The 23,334-nt window shown below is 32.7% G+C and overlaps 1 protein-coding gene across 1 annotated transcript in view; it reads left to right on the forward strand.

The window, feature by feature from the left end:
* The window catches only part of CALCRL (calcitonin receptor like receptor), a 101,846-nt gene that overhangs the window by 73,013 nt on the left and 5,499 nt on the right, over nt 1-23,334 (forward strand). Inside the window, exons 10-15 of the mRNA XM_003733201.6 lie at nt 9,382-9,508; nt 11,384-11,537; nt 12,886-12,946; nt 13,029-13,095; nt 19,601-19,819; nt 19,973-20,014. Coding sequence (XP_003733249.2) covers nt 9,382-9,508; nt 11,384-11,537; nt 12,886-12,946; nt 13,029-13,095; nt 19,601-19,819; nt 19,973-20,014 — 670 coding nt within the window. The remainder of the gene's footprint in view (nt 1-9,381; nt 9,509-11,383; nt 11,538-12,885; nt 12,947-13,028; nt 13,096-19,600; nt 19,820-19,972; nt 20,015-23,334) is intronic.

A 23,334-nucleotide genomic window follows, 5' to 3' on the forward strand; every position in this document is an offset into this window, starting at 1 on the left:
GAAATGAAGACATTAACTGGCTTTGAAGCTTACATCTAAGGACTGACTTGCCCATGTCTTATCTGTGACCCTCAGCATATACCTTAAAATTGTCTGGCCTTATTTGTCTCCATCAACAAAGAAAGGCATTAGACTAGGACTCTAAAATTCCAATCAGTAGAAGCATCTGTGTAAAACAAGATGCAAGACTGCAGCTAGATCCAAAGAAGATTATGGCCACCTCAGAAAATACTGAATTTGAATGGTTCGTGAAGTATGTTCTCTTAGAATCAGGGACAAAAGAAATTATTAACTTTCTTCCAACTAACCTGAAAACAATTCCTAGAGGAGCTGTTTCACATAAAATCATTCATTGTGTATAAAAATATCTATTAGCAGATCCTTTCTGTTTCTTAACCCAGTTCCTCATACTGTAGTTATTCTTGCTTACTCAGTATGGGAAACTTTTTTCCTCTCCTTTGGTAACTGAGGGTCACTGACCCACTGTAATCAAAACCAAGAATCATACAAAAAGTTGATTTAGGGTACTCTTTGTTATTTTTTATTTAGAGAGAGAAAAGTCTACCACTCATCCATGATTTAAATTAGAAACAGAGAACATGAAACAGTATTCACCAGATATGCTTCAGTTTTATATTAGAGCCAATTAAAAGAACAAGTCAGAGCAGGAGATAAAAAGAAAGGGAACAGAGAGGGAGGGGAAAAGAGAAAGAGACATAACTTTAGGGTTTGCCAAGCCCTGAGAGGCAATGACTCTTACTCATAATGATCCTTGGAAAAACAAAGAGGAACCCTTTAGATAAAAAAACAAATAAATAAACTTTACTGGAATTAGTTACAAATTATATTTTAATTACTGTTTAAAATCAGAAAGCAGAGCAAATCTCACTCTTACTTACAACCGAGACAAAAAAAAAAGGGCTTCATGTTTTTCCACAGAAAAGAGAGCATATGACATCTATCCAACTTTTATAGGGAAAAAAAAAGAATTTTTTTTTTTAAAAGAACAACTTTGCTAACATTCAGATACTGATCCCAAACAATTTAAAAGCCAAGTTGCATATTTGGAACTATGTAGACAATAATGTCTTTTGTAGGTACTTGCCATAGGCCCCAAATAAAATTCAGAAAAATAACCCTATCCAATTGGTAGACCAAAGCATTCTCAATGTAACTTATTAAAATAACCTATTAGTGCTTGTATTTCTCCTTCTCAGTACAAATGACCAAAATCCTCATTTTTTCTTAGATCACATCTGAATATATTTAAACAATATTGTGAACTTTCATCTCATTTCCAGTTTCTTCATATTTTTCTTGAATTAGAGCATGTATAGTTTTTCTTTAAGCTATAACTTTTCTCCTGAAAATTGCGCATGATTAATCTTGTTTGTTTGTTTGTTTGTTGAGATGGAGTCTAGCTCTGTCACCCAGGCTGAAGTGTAATGGCGCCATCTCGGCTCATTGCAATCTCTGCCTCTTAGGTTCAAGTGATTCTCCTGCCTCAGCCTTCCACATGATTAATCTTTAAACCATATTTAAACACAGATAACTATTAATGAAATCCTACCTTGAAACTTGTAGGGTTTGCTCTACTAATTATTCTGATGTTGTACCTGTTTTGACAAATTGCAAGTTTCACTTTTCATTTATTTAAAACCTGACAACTGCACTGTCAGAGGTTTGACAAGGACTGAGTTCAAAAGGAGTCATCTAGGGTCCCCTGAATAGCATACCTGTCACTGCCTACTCAGCATCGCCATTGTTCTCTTAACTCATGGTATGTTTATTTATTCATTGTATGTTCGTTATATACTCTGGTCCTGAGATATGTCCTATTCTGTGGTCTGTGTCTCAGGTTTCCTTCAGCTTAACATTAGATACTATTTATTTAACTATAGGTTTTCTTAAATATTTTATTGGATCATACTCACTGAGTCTATCTCCAAGTTAATGAATTGTAATCAATCAGTGTGCGTAAAAATCCATCCCCTTCAAACTGAATGTTGTGAGAGGTGAAAATATTCTTATTCCATAATGTGAGATGGTGCAAAAATGTTTAAAATACATCCATTTAGTTATATAATAAAATAATTGCATTTCCACATAGAGTATAAGGTTTGAATGAGGACAGAGTAGTGCAAGAAGTAATGGACTTGTTTTAACATTAACCTGTTCTGCTATAAGGTCATAGCTATTACTGGCTTATGGAGAAGAGTCCCAGGTATGGAAATATAAAGTAAATACAGTAATTGATTTAGATATTTTGGACTTATTTTAAACAATATGTTTAAAACATAAAGCTATAAATCCACATTAAATGTTGCATATTTTTATTCCTAATGAACCTTTTTTATTCCTAATATGCAACCTTTGAGTAGTGAATTTCATCTTTTCTGTTTTAGCTAATTAAAATATGTGCTACTTAAGCATGAATAAATTTTCATGGGAAAAGAATGACAAATTATGAAAATTATATCATAACTTGAATAGATTAAAACTCTGTTATTTGAAATAAAGAATAGAAATACATAACATTCTTTCTCTTAAAAGTCATCATATATTTTGCAATCGAGTTTTCCATTCTTCTAGATAGCTTATTTTTCTAGATCATACACACAGATATTACCATATATGAGAAGAAAGTCAAAGTACACTCTCATAACTGTAGCATATTTTTAGTATTTAGGGAAAAGAAAAACCAGAACGACTGGCTATTACGCTGCTAACATTTGCTGATACACCATTAAGATGTCAAAAACCAAGGAGGTCTTACATGAAAGAGATGGGGATAATTAAAAAAAATAAAATAAACACTCTCTTTTCCTTAATTGTTAAAAAGCTAATAACATAAAAGAATATGAACTTCAGCATCAGACAGTCATTCAGCAAGTTAATTTCTTTGAATTTAATTTACTTATCCTGTAGAATGAAAAGAAAAGCCAACATGGACTTTTACCTTGCAATCTGTTACAAGGCCCGTTCTTGTCCCTCAGAAACTTTAAGCTCAGGGCTTGGACTCAGGGTGTCTTCCCTGTTTGGCATACTTCTCTCCTCTATACTATCTTGTTTCAGTTGTATGTTAAGTAGTCTTCTCACCCTTACTGCATTCTTTTTGAATCTCTTAATCCTGTTTTAATTTCTAAAAAGCATACACCACTATCTGGGATTACATTGTTTAATTTATATGCCTATTTACCCTCCACTATAATTTGAGTCACGTGAGATCAGAGTTTTGCTTTATATTATTCACAACTGTTTCCTCAGTTCTAATAACAGTGCCCAAAATATTACTATGCAATAGTAAGTGACCAGATGGAAAATAAAGTAGTCAGAAGCCTTATTGCTTCCTTGAGAACTTCAAAATTCAAACTCGATAGATCACTTATAAGAATGTGACCTTGAGAAACTTACCTCCATTTTATTAAAAGACAGTAATACTTCAAGGAGTTGTAAATATGATAATGACTTTAACATGCTTATCTCTGTCCTGGGGATATTCTAAGGATTTCAAAAATGGTGGCTGCTATTATTATAAATTTTGCCTCTTAAAAGATTTTATTTAGTTGGTTGGTTTTGGAGCCACAGAATCTCAGGGATTCAGAAAAATTTTCTTCTTTTGGTTTCCTGCTCACTGGAAGACCAGGAAAAGCACTCTCACCAAAGCAGTTCACAAATGGTAGAAAACCAGTTGACCATACAAAATGAACATGGCTGTTCCTTATGCATCCTGATACTCCAGTATTGCACTAAATAAGCAGCCCTGAAAGGCAAGGGCAGGAGAAGAGAGAACATAATGGAGGAAGAACAATCATTTCTCCTCCAGGACTTTAATTGAGCATCTTGGTTGAAATATACTCTTTCTCATCTGCCCTAATCTAATTTGGATCACCAGCAGCCTCCAAAAGAGAGCTATTGATAAGAGGTTGTATCTACTTCTCATATGTAAACATGTGATTCCATCAAATTAAGAGTTTCCATTGAGTAGACAAAAAAGAGTCATACTTCTGATTCTTTTAATATATTTAATATATTTGTTGCTTTCTGCCTATTGTTTGTGGCAATGTTCAGACTGACAGGGCTTTTCTTGTGGATACATTGTTCTTTGTGGAAAAGATCTGAGGATTTGGGAATTAAATTAGATAAACTAGAATAAGAAAACAATACTTTGTGCTATTCTTATATTGCTTGTACTTTCTCCTTTCATGATTCATTTTGCTCGTAGTTACTAATGGGAAAAGTAGTTTGGAAATCTTTAGCTCATGTCAAAAGCACATGGAAGACAGAGGCACGGTTATTGAACATACTAGTGGCAGAACTTTGAAGATGGAATACTGTAACATTTGGGATCTGCATGAAAGTGAACCTGATAATTTGCCCACATCTACAGAAATAATGAAATTTCTTGGGAAGATAATTTAGGTTGCCTTATCTACTGCCCTTTATCATATGGAAATTCTGTCTAATGCTAAATTCTGTTTGGTAAGAAAACATGACTATTTTTCTGTTTAATTGAGTTACTTAAAACATACTTGTTTTAATATAGAGAAAGCTTTACATTACTGAGGTAAACCTGGATGCTATTTTATTATTTGTAGCTAAAACCCATTAGAGCATTAGACTAAAATCAGCCATATGATAATTATGTTTAAAAACAACAGCTAACTTAACGTGGAATGCTTATCATGAGTTAGATGTTATGCTAAGATTTTAAGTGATTTATCTCCTCTAACTCTCAAGCCAATTCTATGAGGTACAATTGTTATCCCTAAATTATAGATGAGGAAATTAAAGGTTCAAGATCTTAAATAATTTACCCAAAGTCATACTGTTAATGAATGCAGAGTTCAGATTCACTTTCTGAACTACACATAGTGACTTGATGCTACTTTCTTCTAAAATTGTTCCAAAATTGAATTGAAAGGCACGATTTCATTACATATGAAGTATATTTATTTTGTTGACACAATAGCATCAACTGCCTCTGTAGCTGTGCTTGCCAAAATTGCATATTGAAATAATGTTTTAAAATAATGATATGTAAAAAATATGAAATAGAAACAATCTGGACCCACAAACCACATTTTCTGTTCTGTGATTATGCTGGGATAGAAAGGGAAATTATAAAATTCAAGGAAAGCAAAGAGATTTTGTAAACATTTTCTAAGGCTGCAAGATGATTGCTTTTACTATTTTGAATAAAATAAGAATATTTAAAACTTTAAAGTAGGTAAAATTGGTTGCAGGTTAGTATTTGAAAAAGCATACATTATTTTAGGGCTTCATTTGAACAAATCATGTTTACCAATTACATGTTTTTGGTTTTCATTTACAAGTTGCTTTTATTTGTACCAATCTACTTACATGTGTTAATGAATATGTTTAGAAGAAAACAATATGCATCATCAGAAAAATCTGAGCCATTTTTCCACCAGACATTGATAGAAACCATATGTTAGTTAGCATCAGTCTGCATTTGTTTAAGTTGCACAGTGCCTGGAGGTAGAAATGGAAGAAATTAAAGCAAAAGATTAGTACTGTAGACAGTAGGACATATTTACACAACAAAAAATGAAATGATGTGGCGAGGGTCCAGTTTACTACAATTTGGGCAGCTAACCTGGATATCAGAGTTTCCAAAGCAGAAGTATTTGGTCTGAATTATATAGGGTGGATTATATAGTTTGACCACATTATTTGGATAATTGCTTAAAACACTCTAAAAAAACTTCAATGTCTTTGTAATGAAATATTCTTAAGAATGCATAAGAATATTTCTTAATGAATATTTAATGAATACTTAATATGCCTATTAAATATTCTTTGTAATGCATCTTCTTAAGAACTTGTTTTATCTTGATATTAAGTAGTCAACTTCAAGGGAATTTCATTGTATTATTTCAAAACTTTGTCCATAATGATATTGTTGGGTCTTAAAAAGAGAAATATGGTATATCCTTTTGTCCCATAATAAGAGAATAAGAAGTCATTTGTGTGTGTGTGTGTGTGTGTGTGTGTGGTTGTACTCACAATAATAACATTTTTGAAAAAAAATATATACCAGCAGTTCATTTTTAAGTACTTACCTTTCAAGATGAATTGAGGTCGGAGCAGGGTTACAAAACAGGGAATTCTGAGAGAAACAGAAATGCAGACCCTTATAAAGGACATTTAACTTTATACAAAGAGGATTAAACTTTAACTGTATACAAGAGGATTAAATTTGTTTTTAACTAACTACAGTTAGCATTTTATTTTACTCCCTTCCAATCTTTACACATGTGAATATTATTAATATAAACAGTTAAAATATAAATATTTATATTATAGGTTCCTACCTCCTTTAAGTTCTTCTATCATGTATTACTATTTATTTTATTTCATTTTTAATTGACATACAATAATTATACATATTTATGGGATACTAGTGATTTTTAGCAATCTATAATATATAGTGATTAGATCAGGGCAATTAGCATATCCATCACCTCAAATATTTATAAATTCTTTGTTTTGGGGAAATTCAATATCCTCCTTCTAGGTATCTTTTTTTCCAATTTTTTTTATCATGCAATATTTAAATCCTTCTAGCAATTTGAAACTGCATAACATTTTTAACTATATTCATCCTACAGTGATACAGAACTCTAGAATGTATTCCTCTTATCTAGCTGTAATTTTGTATCATTTAATAAATTTCTCCTTTTCTCCACCTTCCCCTTACCCTTTAAGCATCTAGTTCTACTTTCTTCTTCATGCAATCAATTTTTTTTAAGCTTTCACAAATAAGTGAGATCATGCAGTCTTTCTTTCTGTTCCTGGCTTATTTCATTTAACATAGCGTCCTCTAGTTACATCAATATTGTAGTGAATGACAGAAATTCATTCTTTTTCTATGGCCAACTAGTTCTGTTTTTGAAAGTCTTCTTTAATGTTTGTTTTCATTTGTTCCAACTTACTTCTTACAACTATATCTTATTTGTTGTCTAAACAAACCTTCTCAATCTTTTCATCATAGTTTGAAAACTATGAAATTCTGTTGTTTATATATATGTCTTAGACAATGGACTTAGATATACGTGTGTTCAGCAGAAAATGATAAAATTGCCCAGTTAAGACAAATGCTTTATTTTTATTCCCCGTGATGGTAGCTGAGTTACTTATATTGTAATACTAAAAACATGTGTATTTGCATGGATAAGCAGTTCCTCCCTAAACAATGCTTGGCACTCAATAGGCATAGGGTAAGCTCAAAGCAGGCATTTTAAAGTAAGACCATGTGGGCCGGGCGCTGTGGCTCATGCCTGTAATCCCAGTACTTTGTGAAGTCGAGATGGGCAGATCACGAGGTTAGGAGTTCGAGATGCCTGGCCAACATGGTAAAACCCTGTTTCTATTAAAAATACAAAAATTAGCTGGGCGTGGTGGTGCATACCTGTAATCCCACTACTCAAGAGGCTGAGGCAGGAAAATTACTTGAACCAGGGAGGCAGAGGTGGCAGTGAGCCGAGATCATGCCACTGGACTCCAGCCTAGGCAACAAGCAAGATTCCGTCTCAAAATAATAACAATAATAATAGAAAAATAAGACCATGTGGACAAATTTTATATGTTCATAACTTCCATCATGGAACAGTGATTAATTACAGAAATAAACCACACATAATATAACTCATTTGAAAAGAACATTGCTTATTAGACTTTTTCTGATATTCATTAATACTCTTCAAGATCAATGAACAGAAAGTAATATGTCACTGCTGTGGCATTTTATCGAAAGTAGGATGGTCCTTCTTCCAGTGTTGAATTTCCCTAAGTAATAGCAGAAATCATTCCATTCCTTTGTTCAAAACATTCAAAATCTATAGAATGTTATCAATAATTTATAGATAAGGTTTGATTACTGCCTGCCTTACTATTCCTATAAACTATAAAAAGTCAAGCCAAAGTAAGCTACTATTTAATATGAAAATACTAGCTGGTCCCAGTTGTTTCTATTTTGATGGATTCCAGCTGGATTTCACATATTTATTGTTATATGACTGTCACACACATTCAGCAGTCATTCCAAGAGCCATCGTGCCCATGAATCCTTTCATAGAAGACTTGTAGAAGGCATACATTGACAATTTATAAATATTGATTTGGATTAAATATCCCTCCAGACTCTTTACTAGAGCTATATATAGAATCACAGACCTACAGTTGGAAGAAAGGCAATTTCAGAGGCAATATACTCTAAACTGCATTTTTTAAAATATGGAAAACCTTGGCACCCCATCCTAATTCTAGTATCCTGGGCACACAGTCTATTTAAGATAAAGAAATGCAGTGATAAAATTGGGTAAAAATCTCCTCAAAGTTTCCAAAATAGAAGGCTTTGCATTATATTTGGTGGATTATGTATGTTGACCATATTAATTACATATTTTTTTAAAAACACACATCACAAAATTTTATGCCCATAATGAAATAATTCCTCAGGTCTTCCTTCATATGAGTTCATATTTGACATTAAGTATTCAGGTTCAAATGTATCCCATGCTATTATTTTAAAACTTTATGCATAATAAGCCTTTGAGTAAATGTTTTATGAAGGAGGTAGTACAGGTAGTCATATGTGGACGATCTTCTTAGAGTCAAGATGGATTCAATCTAAGAGTGACACCACTTATCATTACTGATGTTTTTTCTTAAAGTCTACTTCTATGCAAACTACACAGTAAACTCTTTTGTTTTATATAAGGGGAACTCTAGTAAAATGTGGTCCTATTTTTACCTTATATATGGCTGCACCAATTTCAAAAATTCAGTAAAGTTGAGAAAATCTCATTGGTTGCTAAGTTTATATTTTTATCAATTCATTTATTCTGAATACATTGTTATTTTATTGCAGGTTAGTCTGTATATCACTGCTATCACAACAAAACACATAGTTATATGTAAACAGAATAATATATATGGTGTAATGAAAAAAGAATTATGCACATGAGAATCTGACAGCACATACAGTGTTCAAATTAATTAGCTGCCTAAGTTTTGATCATTTATCTAACTTTACTAAATCTCAATGTTTGCAAAATGAATTAAAGTATTCATTGTGTTCAGAAATTAAGACAGAAAGTCATGTAGAGGTCTTGTACAAGCAAATTTTCTATCCCTTTGTATATCTACTTCTACTGAAGCAACTCATTTCTCTCTAGGTTTAAGTAGTTACATGTTTTCCCTAATTAAGGTTTCATAATAAATGAATCTTAGGGAGAAAAAAATTCTTTCAAAAGTGGAGCAGCTACTGTGAGTTGGGAATGTATCTTGTTTGAATAATGATTAATATAAAAATTTCATTATGTCAACATGCCCCTTGTTTTTCTTGCTTTCTAGGAGCCTAAGTTGCCAAAGGATTACCTTACACAAAAATCTGTTCTTCTCGTTTGTTTGTAACTCTGTTGTAACAATCATTCACCTCACTGCAGTGGCCAACAACCAGGCCTTGGTAGCCACAAATCCTGTAAGTAAAACAAGATTGTGCCCTTGGTTCCAGGGCCTAATGGGAAAGGGGGAACATGGTTGACATATGCATGATGTGTATAATTAAGTACACATATGTATATTTTCAAGTCTGACACTTATGTATATTTTCAAGTCTTTATGTCTTGGGGAATATTGGGAAGTATTTACCTTTCTAGATTGGAATATAGCTACATATACTCTACAGAGTAGTCCCCTAGAATATTCTCAATATTCCTCAAGATATAAAGAGTGAACATCAAAAAGTGTAATGTATTTCTTTGATTCAATTAAATGATAAATAATACATGTATAAATAATACATGTGCATATATCTTCACTTCATTTGATAGCTGTAGAGTCCTGCTGCTATGGGACATAACAGTTTATTGTTACATAATATTTATTCAATCCATATGAAAAACTTAAAGCAATGAACTCTGTGTAGTTAGATAAATGGTAAATGCATATGGAAAATTTAAATAAATTGCATTTTTGGCATCAGGCTGACTTTAAAAAGTCAATAAACCCATAAAAAATGAATTGTACATATCCTACATAAGCTTAAACTTTATAGCATAACATTTTCAAAAGAACTACAATGTTCAGTTTCAATAAACATTTATAAATTGTCGCCTTACAGGCCACATTTTTAAAACACAGTTTAAAATTTACTTATTCAAATAAGGTACATTATATAAAATTAAATGTTATATATACTACAGATATATTTAATGAATAAATAGGTTTTACAAATATCCTTTAGTTCAGAGGCATTGTGTATAATGAAAACAAAATTGAAATTATAAGATTATGTTCAGGTTGTAGATTTGATTGATGTATAAACGTGAGAAAATCATTTAAATTCTCTGGCTCTAAGTTTTTTATCTATAAAATATATGGCTAATGAGAATGTACACCTCATAGGACTATTGAGAAAATTAAATAAAACAATGTATGCAAAAATATTTTTAGGCCAGCTCCTACGCAAATGCCATTATTACCATTCTGTGATAACCCAATATTAACAATCAGTGCATTTTCTTTTCAATTTTATTTTTGGTTAAAAAAACTATTTCTAAAATAATGATAATTGCTGTTAAACATTAATTCATTAACAGACTAGAAACTGGAGCCAATAGGAGTAACGGGCCATGTATTTCTGTTTTCTCCTCTTCAAGCAAGTAAACTCGCTCTCTTACTCCTTTGTGTGTGTGGGGGGGTTTTTTTTAACTCCAATTTGAATGTGTCTCTTCCTGCCTCTTTCAAAGTAGAGAAGCAAAAGTGGGGACCTCAGGAAAAGAGGAAGGGAAACCATAATTTTGTCCTGTTTTTACTTACACAAAAGCCCTCAAACCCCATATTTGGACAGGATAACCTATGGACGTATTAGATTATTATTTAATAAGCATTTGAATGGGTAGCATGTAATATGCAAAACTTTTCAAGTATTTGGACACTTTTAATAAATTAGTTTTAAAATTACTATTACTTCCAACAGAATGCAACAGTCAAGGGATTCATGATAATGTCAGTGTAAATAAGTGTAAAGTTATTTATGTATGAAACTTTTAGGATTATAATTACATAACAAAAACACGTTCAGAAAATACATATTCACTAAATAAAGTAAATTTAGAATTTATACATTTTTTCTGGAAAATATACCATTATAAACATTTGGAGTCTGTGGCTATAAACTTTAAAGGCATCATTAGATGAGTATGAAGACTGGCATTCCACAAATCCTAATCATTAACATACAGGACTTTGTGTAGAGGAGAGAAAGTTCCATGTTTCCTGAGCTAAACTAGACTCTTGTTTTACATGTGAATTCATAAACAAGTAAATATTGTTTTGTTTTGTTTTCTCATAGGTTAGTTGCAAGGTGTCCCAGTTCATTCATCTTTACTTGATGGGCTGTAATTACTTTTGGATGCTCTGTGAAGGCATTTACCTACATACTCTCATCGTGGTGGCCGTGTTTGCAGAGAAGCAACACTTGATGTGGTATTATTTTCTTGGGTGGGGTAAGTGCCATTATATATACCTGCTGATTCAATGGATTAAAAAAGCTTTAGGAGGGTGCAGGTTCCTTTGTAATACAAATATACCAATGAGCAATCATTTTTAAAGAATATCAGGTGATTAATTTTTCCCTATTTTTGTAAATTGTAACATTTTAAGCAAACTATCACTGACTCATCCATTGTTTTCAGTAGTCACAAGTCAACATATAATAGTGTCTGTTTTTCTATTGAATATGCCAATGAATAGTGTATCTCTGCTGAATATGTAGTGACTAAAACAATAGAAGTAGAATCATAAATTATGTATTTAGTCTTTGTACTGTTCTGAATATTCATATTTGCCATGTGTACAATTAAAGCATTGCATTTAAACATCTTTGAAGTTTCATTCTAAAACTATTTGTTTTAAAAAATTCTCATTTTATGATAAGAGTAGAGGAATTCGTAATTGCATAAAGGCAAACAAAAGGTTTATTTTTTTCCATACAATCTCCTGGTTTGGTATTTTTCACAAAGTAAACAGTGATATACTTCTGGCATACTAAAAATAACTGGAATAATACAAAATATGAAGTGCAGAAATTAACTTAACAGGACTATTTTCTAGAAACAAAACTGAAGTGTACTTACCTATTATCATCTATTACCTATCCTATCTCTCTCTCTTTCTCTCTACCTACCATTTATCTATCTAAGCTATCATGTATATCTAAAGAGAAATAGATATACAGATATATATATATATGTGTGTGTGTATACACACACACACACGATTTTAGTGTATTCTGATTACCTTTATAAAATATTGCCTAATTTTATATTCAGAAGAGCTAATTTAGCTCTTGTGAACGTGCCAAGCATGCCCAATTTTTGGTACATAAAATAATCTCTGTTTTTCTTCTTCTGTTCTTCAAATAATAGATTTCTAGGAGTAATCTCTCTGATAGTGGAAGTTCTTGTGATTCTCAACTTTTTTCCACATCTGATAATGTGCCAAACATTTGCCATTCCATCTCACAGAAAGTACATGAATGCTGAATTTCCTCTAATCCTTGGGGCTTAGGAAATACATCTTTAGACTTAAGCTCTGAAGTCCACTGATTTAAAATGACTTATAACTTATATTAGAATAAAACACACATATATACACACAAACATAAAAATGTAAATACCTAATACTTTATAATGTGTATTGTTGACTATACAAATAATGTTTACTCAACAAATAAATAGTGGGTATTTTGTTTGCTCCTGGAATATCTTTGAATTTTTCTATTTCATTACATATTTTAGAAATACCTTCTGTAGAAAAAAATCCTATTTATTTTCTTTTTCTTTGGTATTACAGGATTTCCACTGATTCCGGCTTGTATACATGCCATTGCTAGAAGCTTATATTACAATGACAAGTAAGAAAATCTCTTTTTATTATTTCTACTGGAACAAAGCAAAATAAAATATTTTAACATAATTTCTTTATGTTTTCTCTAGTTGCTGGATCAGTTCTGATACCCATCTCCTCTACATTATCCATGGTCCAATTTGTGCTGCTTTACTGGTATGTAGTAAATTCTCCTTTCCTTATCATTGCTCACATTTCAACTTTATTTCTGGATCATCTGGCCTATCGTATCCTTCAGGATTCCAGTGGACACTGACAGACATGCGTGCTCATAATGCTTAAATGAATAGAGTTTAGTGAAGGTATCATGTTTGATATACGGGCAGGAAAGGCAAAGGAACTAATTAGTAAGGGATGGTGAGCCATTAGGGACCAACAGTGGGATGCTGTTATCACAGCTAGACCCAAAGAGAGGAGTGTTAGTGCAGTGGGTTGAGCACTGGGAGGAGTCACCCAGTAAGAGATTTGATCTTGAGTAGAGAAAAACAACCACTAGCAAAACCACAGCCTGGCAGAAAAGAAGCAGCAGAAACAAATAATCAAATTTATCTTTATTCCCACACTCTTATCTTTTGGTTTTTCCCATTAGCCAGATGCAGCAGATGTCACAGAGCAAGGAAGTCTGGGTGATACTGTCCATAGACATCAGCCTCCTGTGGTACAGAGAGGAAGAGAGGATGAATCTAGCAAGGAGGGGGTGAGGTAGCAAACAAGAAAAACCAAAATACTTATGTAAATTTTACTTTATAATTATTATCACTTAATGTGAGTGCACCAATTAGACATTTGAGTGTTGTTGCAGAAAAACAGAAGTCAGGTTAGATGCTTTTATTATGCTATTATTATTATTATTTTAATTGAGACAAGGTCTTGCTCTGTTACCCAGACTGGAGTGAAGTAGAATAATCATAGCTCACTGCAGCCCACAGCTCCTGGGTTTGAGGGATCCTCCCAACTCAGGCTCCTGAGAAGCTCAGACTATAGATATACATTACCATGCTTGACGAATTTTTTAAAAACTTTTTATGCAAACAGGGTCTTACTATGTTGTGTATGCTGATCTTGAATTCTTGGGCTTAAGTGATCTATCTGCCTTGTTTTCCAAAAGTGCTGGGGATTACAGGTGTATTACATTATTTGAATGAGAAAGTAAATTAATACAAACTAGCAAACTAGCATGCTTTGTCTAAGAGAGTATTAGAGATCATAATGCAATTACAGTTCTCGGAAATCATATTTTAGTTACAGCTGCTATTAATTTTTTGTTATTATACTTTAAATTCTGGAGAAAATGTGCAGAATGTGCAGGTATGTTACATAGGTATACATATGCCATGGTGGTTTGCTGCACCCATCAACCTGTTATCTGGGTTTTAAGCCCCATAAGCGTTAGGAATTTCTTCTAACGTTATCCCTTCCCTCTCCCCCAACCCCCAACAGGCCCTGGTGTGTGACCTTTCCCTCCCTGTTTCCATGTGTTCTCATTGTTCAGCCCCCACTTATGAATGAGAACATGTAGTGTTTGGTTTTCTGTTCCTGTGTTAGTTTGCTGAGAATGATGGTTTCCAGCTTCATCCATGCCCCTGCAAAGGACATGAAGTCATCCTTTTTATGGCTGCATAGTATTTCATGGTGTATATGTGCCACATTTGCTTTATCCAGTCTATCATTGATGGGCATTTGGGTTGGTTCCAAGTCTTTGCTATTGTGAATTGTGTTGTAATAACCATACATGTGGATGTGTCTTTATAGCAGAATGATTTATAATCCTTTGGGTATATGCCCAAAAATGGGATTGCTGGGCCAAATGAAATTTAAAGTAGTTTTTCTATTTCTGGTTCTAGATCCTTGAGGAATCACTACACTGTCTTCCGAAATGGTTGAACTAATTTACACTCCCACCAACAGTGTATAAGCGTTCCTATTTCTCCACATCCTCTCCAGCATCTGTTGTTTTTCTGACATTTTCATGATTGCCATTCTAACTGGCATGAGATGGTTATCTCATTGTGGTTTTGATTTGCATTTCTCTTACAACCAGCTATGATGAGCTTTTTTGTGTGTGTGTTTTTGGCAGCATAAATGTCTTCCTTTCAGAAGTGTCTGTTCATATCCTTTGCCCACATTTTGATGAGTTTTTTTTTCTTGGATATTTGTTTAAGTTCCTCGTAGATTCTGGATATTAGCCCTTTGTCAGATGGATAGATTGCAAAAATTTTCTTCCATTCTGCAGGTTGCCTCGTCACTCTGATGATAGTTTCTTTTGCTGTGCAGAAGCTCTTTAGTTTAATTAGAACCCATTTGTTAATTTTGGTTTTTGTTGCCATTGCTTTCAGTGTATTAGTCATGAAGTCTTTGCCATGCCTATGTCCTTAATAGTATTGCCTAGGCTTTTGTCTAGGATTGTTATGGTTTTAGGTCTTATGTTTAAATCTATAAGAATAATCTTGAGTTAATTTTTACATAAGGTGTAAGGAAGGTGTCTAGTTTCAGTTTTCTGCATATGGCTAGCCAGTTTTCTCAACACCATTTATTCAATAGGGAATCCTTTCCCCATTTCTTGTTTTTGTCAGGTTTGTCAAAGATCAAGTGGTTGTAGATGTGTGGTGTTATTTCTGAGGCCTCTGTTCTGTTCCATTGGTCTATGTATCTGGTTTTGGTACCAGTACCATGCTGATTTGGTTACTGTAGCCTTGTAGTATAGTTTGAAGTCAGATAGTGTGATGCTTCCATCTTTTATTCTTTTTGCTTAGGATTGTCTTGGCTACAAAGACTCTTTTTGGCTCCATATGAAATTTAAAGTAGTTTTTCTAATTCTGTGAAGAAAGTCAATGGTATCTTGATGGGAATAGCATTGAATCTATACATTACTTTGGGCAGTATGGCCATTTTCATGATATTGATTCTTCCTATCCATGAGAATGGAATGTTTTTTCCATTTGTTTGTATTGTCTATTATTTGTTTGAGCAGTGGTTTGTAGTTCTCCTTGAAGAGGTCCTTCACATCCCTGGTAAGTTGTATTCCTAGATATTTTATTCACTTTGTAGCAATTGTGAATGGAAGTTCACTCATGATTTGGCTGTTTGTCTATTATTGGGGTATAGGAATGCTTGTGATTTTTTGCACATTGATTTTGTATCCTGAGACTTTGCTGAAGTTGCTTATCAGCTTAAGATTTTGGGCTGAGACAGTAGGGCTTTCTAAATATACAATCATGTCATTTGCAAACAGAGACAATTTGACTTCCTCTCTTCCTTTTGAACACCCTTTATCTACAGATGGTATTAAATTCTCTCTCTCTCTCTCTCTCTCTCTGTCTCTCTCTGTGTGTGTATGTGAGAGAGAGAGAGAGAAAGAGAGAGAGAGATTTCTCATGTAAAATTCAAAGTTTTCTCACTTTTATTTTCAGACTCTTTTTCTTTTTTAATACAGATATCGTATTATTTAACTATTTTTGGTAGTTGCAGTTTAGTATATGGTTGTGTTGGAATGCTGTTCAAACCATTCTCAAAATGTATCTCTGTTAAGTCATTCTCACAGAATTTATGATGACTTTTATAAAAATTTTTGATATACCTTAATGTAGATTATAGTGAAACTTTCAAAGGCAGAGGCACTTCTTTCCCTTCCATCTCCTACATTCTAAGAACATGAGTGACACACTATGTTTAAGTTTTACCCTGAGGCTGCTTGGCGTTGCATTCTGTGCTCAAAACAGCACTGAATTGTAGCCCTACCACAGCTGCCTGTGTATCATCTCAGGGCAAGTTTTCTGTTTTGTTTTGTTTTTAACCTCTCTGTGTCTTTGTTTTCTCATGTGTAATGATGAAATAAGAATATATAACTCACAGAGTATTATATGGATTAGATGAGATATTTTGTGCTAAGTGATTTAGCACAGTTAGTACATAGAATATTATAAATTCTTGAAAAAAAGAGACCTTCAAAGTTTCTTCACTTGCAATTTCTGCATGATAACATGCTTCTATTCTGAGGAGAGCTCAAAGAAATTATGATGTATTGTTTGGGCTACCCAGGAGATTCCAGAACAAACACAAGTCAATATTTTATTACAAAAGATCTGGCTGCACAGAGGGATAAATGATTTAAACTTTTAAATCAGTGAGATTCAGGAAGTAAAAGCACCTAGCAAACGCGAAATATAGCAGTATCTACACAATCCTTGGAAAAGTCTGTTCATGTCAACTTTGAGGAAGAAGAGTAAATGATGCAGTAAGGATGAAATATAGGAATATAGCCCATCAAGCTGGTCAGTAGAAAATAAGTAAAAATTCGCCTTGGTTACCTTAAACTTTCCTATCTTATTGGCCTAAAACAAGATTAGAAACCTATTTTTCTACCAGGATAAATTATTCTGTCCTTGTTTAAGTTCCAGAGCTCCTCCTTGGTCCTGGCCAATTCTAAGCTCCTGGGGGGGAGCCTTAGTAATTGTTCTCATTGTCATCATATGTTTTTGTACAACTTTTATAAATAAGATATTTTAACCACATGTCATTCCACTCAAACTTCCTCTGTTACATTTTTATGTCAGCAGGGTGGTATTGGAGTGACTACAGCATTTTCAAGATCCTACTTAGGGGAAGTTGAGAGATGATACATTTAATTTGGTTTCAGTGACAGATATTTAGGTGACCTGAGTGCATAGTTAGGTGATTGTTTGGGAACGACTTCCAGAAACTCTCCTACAGTCACTGTGGAGACTTACCCTGCTTTCTGTCATGACCCCAGCTTGGTATTGCGGTATGAAAATAGCATGATGTGCTACTAACTATGTGAACTTTATGAGTGCACCAGTTTAAGGTTTCTTCTCTTCTACTGAACTAGTTTTGCTCTAGGGTGAGTGAAATTCAGACATAGTTCTTCTAAAATTTAAAATTCTTTTTCTATTTTTGTTTAAAGTAAATGGAAGTATTTACAGAAAATGAAGTAGGATGAGAATTATAATTCTCAAAAACTATGTTTTGTTAAAAAATAGCACAGAAAATAGCATCCGATTCATTCTAATACAATTATTTATAAAATAGCTAATAGAATAATTAATTCCATTGTCAATTCTAGTTTCTAATTTTGCATTTTAAATCAGACTTGCCGTTTGAAGAAGCACTTTGCATTTAAATATTTTCATATAATCAGGATCTAAATTGCTACATTTCTACTGTGGTTTTTATAGTTCATTATTAATATATTAAGATTACAAAATATTCTATATTAAGCAGATAAAAGAGCATTATCATCTTTTAAAAAAAAAGCAATAGATGGTTAGGAAGGGAATATATTATGATGAGTGGAATCACAGCTGACATGTTGATTCATCATGTTTCATTCTCACACCTGTTGAAATGGCTTATTCTGCTTCTGTCTTCATCACATTTCTGTGTCTGCAAACATTGCTTTTTATAGATATGTTTCCATTAGGAATATAGTGAGCTGTATATTTTTGAAGCATATGTTCCACTAACTTTTCTAAAAATAGTGGTAGAATATTTTTATGCCCAGTTATTTTTATGACGTGTCAACTTTGCAAATAGATGCAATTTGTTATTTCTTTTCTATAATAAATGGGAAATAATAAATGGATATAAATGATATTTGGTTAATAGTTTGAAAATGTAAGATTATTACACAAAGAGCAGATGCCAGAACTAAGTGAGGAAAAAGAAAAGAGAATAGCAATTAGCCCCTATGGAGTGCTTCTGGAATTAATATTCATTACTCTATGGAGGGCATAAGGAATGGGCATAAAAAAATGGACTAAAGTAAAAGATATTGACTTGGGTGAAAATAAGAAAGCAATAAACTCTGACTTGGGTGAAAATAAGAAAAAGATAAACTTGTATTCAGAGAGAGAAAGAGAAATAAATATGTTTCATAAGACCCTGTTTGCTAAGTAACATTACATTGTCAAAGGTTTATGTCTCCCATCCAAAGAAGCTACTGTGTCTTCAGGAAAGTTGTTAAGGCACAAAAATAGTGAATATATGTCATTACAGATAGTAATCAACAGGATGACTTACAGAATGCCAAATTATTTTAGCTCTACATTGACATGAGTTGAATATTAGCTTTTTCAATTGTATAACTCAGTTCCCTCATAAGTAAAAGAGGATTACATATTATTTTGGAGAGGTGTTGTAAATACTATTGTTACAAAAAGAAACAGGAAAGTTTTTGGTTTAAGAGATGAAAGTGATTATTATGGTATAATATACATTTGGAAAGTATATACTTTGGATATGATTAAGAAGTAATGGTTTAAAAATTAGCATTTCTCTATAAATATTTATTTTCTTTGATATGAAAATGTTCAAAAGCTTTAGTTTTTAGGCCATATAATTTTTTTATTGTATGTAAAAATGAGCTGAGAAAAACACTGAAATATTCCTTAACTGAATATTTTCTACAATAATTCTATCATAATTTAATTTTACTTTTCTAAAACTTGTTTATTAAAATTGATGTACTTGTTAAATGGATAAATAACAATTACAGAAATATAAATTCATATCTTAGGCAATCATACCCTTTAAAATATTCTTGTACATTAAAAATGTTTTAAGATGTATACAATTGGAGATACTTGAATAATATTTCTTAATAAACATGAAATTATTTTCAGATGCCATTTTATTTTCTTTTTAGGTGAATCTTTTCTTCTTGTTAAATATTGTACGTGTTCTCATCACCAAATTAAAAGTTACACACCAAGCGGAATCCAATCTCTACATGAAAGCTGTGAGAGCTACTCTTATCTTAGTGCCATTGCTTGGCATTGAATTTGTGCTATTTCCATGGCGACCTGAAGGAAAGATTGCAGAGGAGATATATGACTACATCATGCACATCCATATGCACTTCCAGGTATGGCATTCTTGATAAGAAAGCAGCTTGAGAAGTTTGGTATTATATATACATAAAGCTCTGGTTTTACTTCTGACTACTTGTACAGCTATTTGTTTACAAATACATGTATCTTTCCATTTGGATTCAGATCATTCTATTTGTCTTTTACAGGGTCTTTTGGTCTCCACCATTTTCTGCTTCTTTAATGGAGAGGTATGGTAATTGATTTGATTCCTTCTATTATTTTATATTTACTATCTATCTATACATGTGTTTAAATAAGATAAAAATCAAAAATTCCCGAGGAACAACCATTTTAAATTTCCATCAGGAAAGAACCATATCATCTCTTTTCATAGGTTTAACTCTCCTTCTCAAAAGCTCAGGTCATAATGGAGTTCAAACGTAGGGAAAAGTCAGCTTCACTTAAAAATATTTCAAAAGATATTCAACTAGTCTTTTGAGATACTTTTTGAGTCCTATTATGTCTGAACTTTTCCCCAGATACAGTGCTAGGTAATCCCAAAGCTCATAGAACACTCTAATAGGAAAAAAGAAATAGGATCATCTCATTTCCCTCTTTCTCTTTTTTGCCTGTCTTGCAATGTAGCCTGCGGAAACAATTTTATGGTGAATACCAAAGCATTTTAAAAAGTTAAACTCTTGGTTATAAAGGGAAGAAATTCAGTGGGTTAGGAAATTTAGAAGAGAATGCTCTAATTTATAACATGACCATGTACTCTTCAATACTTCTAGATTTTATTCATGCATTTCCTACTTGGAAAGTTTTAGGAGTTTTGAAAACTGGTAACATATTTCTTATGCATACAAATGTGTTACAACTCAGTAATTGGAACTCTACTGACTTAGCTCCTTATATGTTTTAATCTGCTGGACATAGTTTAACCTGTAGGAGGATTTTGGTGAAACTGAGCAAAGTTTAGAACTCCAGACAGCAGCTGAGTGAGGCACAGATGCTTGTTAACTAAAACTTATCATAAACCTTCAGATGGGGAACACATGAGACTAGTTGGTATAACCTATGACAACCATTCCTATAAAACAAATGAACATTACAAATCATGCACACATTATGAAAAATTGTAACATGTTATTTACTCTTGCTTGAGTAATATTTTACTTCTTCTTCTTGGCATATAATAAAATTCAATGTTTAGTTTTTAATTAAAATATATTTCAAGTTCAACACATAAGTATTTATTTTATATATTTATTTATTTATAATGAGGTACAGAACTCTCATACATTGTAGACTATATTTCATACCTTTAAGTGGTACTTCCATAATTATTCTGCTATACAGAAGACAAGAGCAACTTTTTCTGAAATCAATGAGAAGTACAGACAAAAAATGCTGTTACAAAAAATAGATAAATCACTTGTTTGATAAATCATTCAAAGATTTTATTCTATATCTCTATAAATTTAATTTATATACCCTGAATTAGATCATCCTAAATGCTACTTGTGTAAGATGTAATAATTAAATATAGATGAGAGTGATATGAATGACATGCTAAAGAATATGCATGAAATAGGAACGGTAGACCTCTGTATCTACAGAAACAGATTTTAACTCTATAAAGTAAATTTTAAATATTCAAAACATACTCACTAGTAAAATATTTTGTAATAGGAGGCAGTGTTGAATAAACACAGCGAGGTATTTAAATACCAAAGATGCTACTTTTCATCTTGGCTGTGATATTTCGGGAAATGACAACCTTCAGGAGTCTGGGAGTCTGTGATTTTGTTTTTTGTTTTTTGTTTGTTTGTGATGGATTCTGGCTATGTCGCCAGGCTGAAGAGCAGTGGTGCAATCTCAGCTCACTGCAACCTCGGACTCCCGGGTTCAAACGATTCTCCTGCCTCAGCCTCCCAAGTAGCTGGGACTACAGGTGTTTGCCACCACACATGGCTAATTCTTGTTTGTAGTAGAGTCAGGGTTTCATCATGGTGGCCAGGATGGGCTTGATCTCTTGATCTCTTAATGGTGATCCACCCAGTGCAGCCTCCCAAAGTGCTGGGAGTACAGGCATGAGCCACTGTGCCCAGCCTGTGTCTGTCTTTCTTAAAGGGAAATAAAAGCAAATTCTCTACATAGGTCTCAGAAAGATAAATACAAGCTAAGGAAGACAAAGTTTTTAGTATCATGCTCCACTTCATTAGATACTCAGTATACTCATTATTTGATATATTAAATCACTCATTTTTAAAAATACATTACAGAAACATTAGTCATTTTAGATCAAAATCCCCAAATTGGCCCTTTTGTGTAGAAAAAGTGCCCAGGGAATATCTAAAGTAATACCTAACACTCCTGTTACACTCTGAGTAAACAAAAGGGACACAGAACCTTGATTGTCTGCCATGTCCTAAAATTGAGAAAATTTTGACATTGGAAAATTACAATAATACAAATCTTTGAGCTAGGCAGTTGCCAAATCCTTTGGTTCCTCACAACATTTCTAATATTCATCCCTTTTCTTCATCTCTAGAGATAAAATCCCTGTTTGAGTATGACTCATTTCTCATCTTAAGAAATACTATAATCCCTCCCTTTTTGTCTCAATGTCTCTTTTTCCCACTCTCATAACATGAAGAAACAATTGCCAAATTCATTTTGTTCCAACTATGTCATGTACTTCTTAAAATCATTTGCTCAGGCTTAGTTTCCTTGTTATCCATATTAGGTCAAGTGCCTGCCTTTAGCTTAAAATTTGTATTTTTTTTCTCTCCCACCTTTTATGTACTTTTCAGCCAACATCTTCCTATTAGCATTTCTCACTAGTTAAATGAATGTGCCTTTACAAGTGCTTGGATTACCTTCATTTAATCCCTAGTGCCCTTAGACAAAGGTGTACACTGTGATCATAAACTAAGGACTCTAGTCATCAGAAGAGTATATTTAACACCTGAAGGTAGATACTCTAGAAGATGAACAAAAAAATTTGCTGTAAACAATTAAACCCAAATTATTTAATGAGAACTAGGTAGACTTTTTATGAAAGCTCTGTAAAATATTTTAAATTGATTCACATTAAGGAATATAAAGTTAGTTCCTTATCTGGTGTTAATGGGTATATAAAGTTGTAATGTTACATTCTAAACATTTGCCTGACTACTTATATCATAAACCAATAAAAGCATATTCATATCTTTAATAATACTCAGCTATCTCCCCTTACAATGGAAATTTGCTTGTTTCTCTTCCCAATTAATATTTTCTCATTGAAAGTTTATTAAGAGTAGTCACTTTAATGTCCTATTTAACAGGTGTGATATTGTATTAGAGGAAGCAGAAGAAACATGTAACATCCTTAGAGCAAATAACATAAACAAATAGGACTACAAGGCCTGTGGATCTTTAGTTACGTTTATTTTTAACTATAGTAAAACCCCACAGTTTAAGAAATTGGTTTTTTATGGTTTTTCTGATGATTTAGTTGCAAAGAAGAAATAGAATGATGACCTTAATCAAAGTAGATATTTTAAGAGCAAACACTCATATA

Source organism: Callithrix jacchus, chromosome 6 (assembly GCF_049354715.1).
Source record: "Callithrix jacchus isolate 240 chromosome 6, calJac240_pri, whole genome shotgun sequence".
Taxonomy (NCBI): Eukaryota; Metazoa; Chordata; class Mammalia; order Primates; family Cebidae; genus Callithrix; species Callithrix jacchus.